This window comes from Bos indicus x Bos taurus, chromosome 3 (genome assembly GCF_003369695.1).
Source record: "Bos indicus x Bos taurus breed Angus x Brahman F1 hybrid chromosome 3, Bos_hybrid_MaternalHap_v2.0, whole genome shotgun sequence".
NCBI classification, from domain to species: domain Eukaryota; kingdom Metazoa; phylum Chordata; class Mammalia; order Artiodactyla; family Bovidae; genus Bos; species Bos indicus x Bos taurus.
The window spans coordinates 33,053,032-33,059,577 of record NC_040078.1 but is presented as its reverse complement, the minus strand read 5'-3'; the positions used below and the strand labels follow the sequence as shown (position 1 = coordinate 33,059,577).

The following is a 6,546-nucleotide window of genomic DNA, read 5'->3' as shown; positions in this document are numbered from 1 at the left end:
CATTGCTCCCAGCCACTTCTGGCCTTTCAAGGTGCTTCCTCTTAGGAAGACCAGAGCTAGCTCTTCTTCATCTTTATTGTGACAGTGAATCACCTGGGATCTTATTAAAGTGTAGATTCTGCTTCAGCAGGTCTGAGGTGGGCTTGGAGTCTGCATTTCCTTGCTTCCACCTGATGACGATATTGCTGATCTTGGGCACCACAGGTGAGGTGCAAGGACCTGAACTCCCCCCTTATAGGAAAGGAGAATGGAATCTTTCTACAGTCAATTGAAAAAGAAACAGCTGAGAAAATAGAACAGAAGTATCAGTTTATTAAAATAGTTTCCAATCAAAGATGGTCTGTGGTCACAGATGATATATTTTGGTCTCTGGAAAGACAGAGAGCAAGAGGTGGGAGGAGGAGAGAGAGACAGAGAGACCTGGGAGACTCGGGGCCAAGAAGCCCTGGAGATATTACTTCCTGGACTTCTCTGTAGAGCAGCTACCGTTGGTCTTGCTAAGAGAGTCTGTGCTGCCCATTCTTGAGCCTGCACTGTTGAGGAGTTTGTTGATTTCTCCTGGGATGCTCTGCTTCTCCTCATTCTCAGTCTCCCGATGGTAGAAGTAGTTAAAGTTGGAGACAATAACAGGCACAGGGAGGGCAATGGTGAGGACCCCTGCAATGGCACACAGAGTGCCCACGATTTTTCCCCCTGGGGTGGTTGGGCACATGTCCCCATAGCCCACAGTTGTCATGGTGACCACTGCCCACCAGAAGCCATCAGGAATGCTAGAGAAATGGGACTCTGGCTCATCCACCTCGGCAAAGTAGACTGCGCTGGAGAAAAGGATGACGCCGATGAAGAGGAAGAAGATGAGCAGCCCCAGCTCCCGCATGGAAGCCTTCAGTGTCTGCCCCAGGATCTGCAGCCCCTTGGAGTGGCGGGAGAGCTTGAAGATGCGGAAGACCCTCACAAGGCGGATGATCCTCAGGATGGCCAGGGACATGTTCTGCTGGGCACTCGGCTCTGTCTCCTGGACCAGCTCCGTGATGAGGGTTGCAAAGTAGGGGATGATGGAGATGATGTCGATGATGTTCATGATGTTCCTGAAGAAGTCAGTCTTGCTGGGGCAGACCATGAACCGGAGCACCAGTTCAAAGGTGAACCACACGATGCAGGTGGACTCCACCATGAAGAACGGGTCAGTGAACATGGTGTGGGAGAGGACTGTTTTGCTCATGTTGAGGCTGGGGTCTCTCACCACCTTCAGCTCCCTATCCTCTCGGAACTCAGGAAGGGTCTCCAGGCAGAAGATGGTGATGGAGATGATCACGACCAAGACGGAGACCACAGCCACACCACGGGCGGCACTGGAGCTCTCAGGGTACTCGAAGAGGAGCCAGAACTGCCGGTGGATGTCATTGGTGGGGAGCAATGTTTCAGGATCTTTGATGAAGCCTTCATCCTCTCGGAACTGGTCCATGGCCTCACTGCCCAGCTCATAGAAGGAGATCTCGTCTGCAAAGACGTCGATAGGGACATTGGCCGGGCGCCGGATCTTCCCACCAGATTGGTAATAGTATAGGATCCCATCAAAACTAGGCCGGTTCCTGTCAAAGAAATACTCATTTCTCATGGAGTCAAAGAACTGCATCCTTTTCTCCCGGTTTCCCAGGAGGGTCTCTGGGAACTGATTGAGGGTTCTGAGCTGGGTCTCGAACCTCAGGCCAGCAATGTTGATGATCACCCGCTGGTATCCTTCATTTAAGACCACCGTCTCAGGCCCTGGGGAATCAATGTAGTCTCCTGGGAGCTTGGAGAAGACCGTCTCATGGCTGGTGCTGTCGTTGATGAGGGTCTTCCAGTTGGAAAAGGGGCTGCTCCCAGGCCAGCCTTTTGGGGTGGTTGGGTCAAAGTCTGTGGCATAGCCTGGCTCTTCCTGGATTTCATCTGAGTTATCAAAGTTGACCAGAGCAACCTCCATTTCTTTCCAGCCACACACATCCATCCTACGGGGTCAGGGAAACAGCATGAAGACCCTCAGTCTTCCCCGCCTGCTGTGAGCTGTGGAGAGGAAGAAAGGCATCATGCAAGAGCTAATATAGGGTTCAGCTGGTTCTTGATCCAGCTTGCAGTGAGGTTTACCAATAGGTTAAAAAATGGTTTATTTTTAGCTCAGGATGGAACCTTGTGGTTATTTTGGCAACATTCTTCTGGAAACTAGTTTGCACACTTGGAGTCTGCACACTAATAATGAGAGAAGAAATTGGAAAGACAGAGCCAGACTGAGAGGGGAAAACTTCTCCACCCAAACAGAGTGTCCATACACAATGACAGGGAGAGGTCATAATAATAAAATGTGTAATTTGGTGTTTGTTCGAAGTTCTCCAGTTTACCCAACACTTTTCGTGCCCAATCTCACCTTTAACTCTTTTTTCTCACACTTTATGGCCAGTCCCTTACCTATCCTTTTAGGTATTATATCATCAAAGTATGTCTAGAATTGAACCAGTTCTTATCACCACCACCACTACCTCTTGGACCCAATTGGAATTCTGTTGGGAAGGATGAAGATGAAGGCTGAGTGGACAAGCACTGTCCTCCCAGCAGTAAGCCTTAGCCCCTCCTCTGTAAGTAAGTCTAGGGTTGTTTAGAGGATACATTAACTGAGATAGCATGTGTGAAATGCCTGATGGAGAGATCATTAAGTTACAGTCATTATTTTTGTGAACTTCCCCACATAATAGCGACTTTAGAAGCCAACATAAGTGAAAGTGTTAGTTGCTCAGTCATGTCTGACTCTGCAACTCCGTGGGTTGTAGCCTGCCAGGCTCCTTTGTCCATGGAATTCTCCAGGCAAGAATACTGGAGTGGGTTGCCATTTCCTTCTCCAGGGGAATCTTCCCAACCCAAGGATCGAACCCGGGTCTCCTATATTACAGGCAGACACTTTACCATCAGAACCACCAGGGAAGCCCATAGCCACTGATATTTTTTGTGCCTAAGTCTAAGATGTTTTTTATTTTTCTTTTAATTTTATTGAAGTATTAGTTGATTTAAGTGTGTTGATTTCTGCTGCATAGCAAAATGACCCAGTTTTTTATATATATTCTTTTCCATTACATTTTATCACAGGCTACTGAATATAGTTCCTGTGCTATACAGTAAGACCTTGCTGTTTACCCATCCTATAGAAACTAGCGTTTGCATCTGCTAATCCCAAGCTCCCAATTCTTCCCTAACCCAACTACCTTCCTTCTGGCAACTACGAGTCTGTTTTCTGTCTGTGAGTCTATTTCTCTTTCATAGATATGTTGATTTGTGTCATATTTTAGATTCCATATATAAGGGATAGCATATGGCATTTGTCTTTCTATTTCTGACTGACTTCACAGTATGATAATCTCTAGATCTATCCATGTTGCTGCAGATGGCATTATTTCACTCTTTTTGATGGCTGAGTAATATTCCATTGTATTTATATACCACATGCTCTTTATCCATACATTTGTTGGTGGACATTTAGATTGTTTCCATGTCTTGGCTATTGTAAATGGTGCTGCCATGAACATCAGGGTGCATGTATCTTTTTGAATTATAGTTTTGTCCGGGTGCATGCCCAGGAGTGAGATAGCTGGATCACATCGCAACTCTAGGTTTTCTAGGAACCTCCATACTGTTTTCCATAATGGCTGCACCAATTTACTTTTCCATCAACAGTGTAGGAGAGTTCCCTTTTTCTCCACACCCTCTCCAAACTTTATTATTCGTAGACTTTTTAATGATGGCCATTCTATAAGTCCAAGATGTTTATGGGGAATGATTTCATTAAAAGTCTTTCGAGGCAGTGGAAAGTAAGGAATAGTGTGTGTGTGTGTGTGTGTGTGTGCACACATGCGCATGTGTGTGTGTATTAGGGATGGGGTTAAGGAGAACACGCCAGTGAGCTTGGATATCCACAAACATGAACTAAGATTCCTTCTTTAGGTCCATTCAAGCTTTGACTTCAGCATGAAAACCCTGAAACCAGGCAGGCTGGGGGTGACAGTGGGAGACACGTCAAGTCTGTGGTGCTTACAGCTTTGAATAGTTTCATTTGCAGATAATAAGGGTAACCTGCATGCACACAGCTGTAGTCTTTTCAAAGTGATTCCACATTCACTTATTCACCTTCACTTAAATGACAATGGTCATAGGAGGGTGGAAAATGTTATTTCCATTCATGGGTGGGGAAACTGAGTCACAGGAGCCAAGTGGCCTTCCCAAGTTCACACAATTAGTGGCACAGAGCCCCAACATGAGCCTGCCTCCCCGCCTGGTAGACCCACTAGATCACGGGGCCCCTTGCATGGAAGCTGAGGCCTCTTGGGGAGCTGCAGCCCGGGGCCTCAGAGTGTGAGAGTTCAGAACTCGTTTGGTCCCACACCCTCTTTCCTCAGTTCAGGGGCAATGTGTGGGGTGAAGAGCTCAGGTTAGAGTGGCCAGGATGGGTTGAACACCTGTCCCATCTCATGAGAGTGTGTGGCCTTTGCAGGCCACCTAATTTCACTGAACTTCAGCCTCTTGATCGTGGAATTGGGAGGATGTACCCACCACTGAGAGTGTCAGGTACCACGTGAGCTGTAGAATGTTGGAGGGCAGGATGGAGCTGCAGTTAAGAACTCCTGGGCTTGAGCCCATTGCTGTGAGGTGGAATCCTGACCCTGCACACGGTCAGCCCTGGAGGAATATTTGCTGCTCCTTTGCAGTGGTCCATGTGATGATTTAGGGGCCCAATCCTGGGACACTGGGCTGCTGAGCAGAGGTGGGACCAGGAATCCAGTTCTGTGTCTGCCTTGTGAACTCAGAGCTGTACTTTCTGGTTTGGGATCCTGACCCTCGGTGAAGTTTTGGGTTTGTTTCCTTCCTGGCGTGAATCCCACTCCATTTTATCCAGACTGAGAAGAAGAGGTACCATCCGGGGGTCTTGGAGAGAGCTCCAAGTGCCTAGAGTGGGCCCTTATTAGGAGCCTGCTCCTTCTTATCAGGGTTTGGGAGGCAATGTGGAGAGGAAGGAAGAGCTTCTTGGGCCAAATTAACTTCCTCTCCTGGGAACCAGACCATTTTCCTTCCCCATTCTTGTTCTCCTCTTTGCTGCTTCCACTTCCAGCTCAAAGTGACAGGTACAGGGGTGGCTGAAGAGGGTCAGGTGGTGTAGGAGAGAGAAGAATAGTGTTAAGTTCAGAGTGTTCTGTGGTCTACTGGAGCTCCACATATGCGTGTATCCACGTATCCACGTAGGCATGTATCCATGCTCAGTTGCTCAGTCATGTCTGACTCTTTGCGACCCAATGGTCTGTAGCCTGCCAGACTCCTCTGTTCATGGGATTCTCCAGGCAAGAATACTGGAGTGGGTTGCCATGCCCTCCTCCAGGGTATCTTCCCAACCCAGGGGTTGAACTTGCGTCTCCTGCAAGTCACCTGCATTGCAGGCAGATTTTTTTTTTTTACCACTGAGCCACTAGGGAAGCCGACGTGCCGCATTTAGAGTAGTAACTTCTGTTCATTATGGACAGAAGGAAGAGAATTGGTCTTGGGACAAGAGACCTGGCTTGAGGCCCCACCCCAGGCCTTGTGTGTATGTGTGTGTGAGTGTGTGTGTGTGTGTGTTAGTCACTCAGTCATGTCCAACCCTTTGTGACCCTATGGGCTATAGCCCGCCAGGCTCCTCTGTCCATGGAATTCTCCCGGCAAGAAAACTGGAGTGGGTTGCCATTTCCTTCTCTGCCCCTGTTCTTAGGAGTTGTATATTTTTGAGCAAATCACTGGATTCTATGAGCCTCTGGTTTCCAATCCATAAAATGGGAAATATAATGGCAGTTCCCACATGAAAATGAGAACTAAATGAGGTAATGACAGTAAGAACACATAGTGAGCTATTAAAAAATTTAAGGAATGACCTCCCCACTCCCCTACCCTTTGCCCCATATGTAAAGCCAATGTAACATACGTGTAAGCAGAAAAAGTTCCCTGTGGCCTCACACGGCCCCGGGAGGAATTCTCAGCTTGCTGCCCTCCTATCCGCTCTCCTAATCCTGCCCCTGTGCCTTTGTGCTGGTTTGGCTCCCTCTGGGCATCCACCTCCCCTTCCTCTGTCTTTCCTCTTCCTCCCTGCCCATTTGGGCGTTGTTTGGATCCTGCTTGTCTGACAAACCTAGCCTGGACAGTCCAGCTTGGAGAGCCCCCTACCTTCCCTGAGTCTGGATCTCCTTGCCCAGATGGTCCACTTTGCACTCATTTTGGAGTTACAGCTTCCGCAGTTCAGCCTCAGGGCGCCCACTCTCTCGTGAGCTTTGAGAGAGCAGGACGGTGTCTTACAGTTTTTTCTTCCACCCTGCACAGTCTTAGGGGGCAAGATTCACATCTGATGATCCCCCCACTGCATCATCCCAGGGCCCAGCTCAATGGGGTGGATAGAGAAATGTCCGATGAGGGTCAGCGGGGTGTAAGAAGTGGTGTGCAGTGCCAAGTTCAAACAGGGTTGTGGATAAGCAGTGAACATTTGTTAAGCAGGTGAACCATGAG

At 48.4% G+C, this 6,546-nt stretch overlaps 1 protein-coding gene across 1 annotated transcript; it reads right to left on the bottom strand.

The window, feature by feature from the left end:
* Positions 1-330: 330 nt before the first annotated feature.
* Positions 331-2,018, bottom strand: KCNA10 (potassium voltage-gated channel subfamily A member 10). Its single transcript, XM_027538345.1, has one exon. It carries the CDS (start codon positions 1,988-1,990, stop codon positions 455-457), a length of 1,536 nt encoding a protein of 511 aa, XP_027394146.1. The 5' UTR covers positions 1,991-2,018; the 3' UTR covers positions 331-454.
* Positions 2,019-6,546: the final 4,528 nt, after the last annotated feature.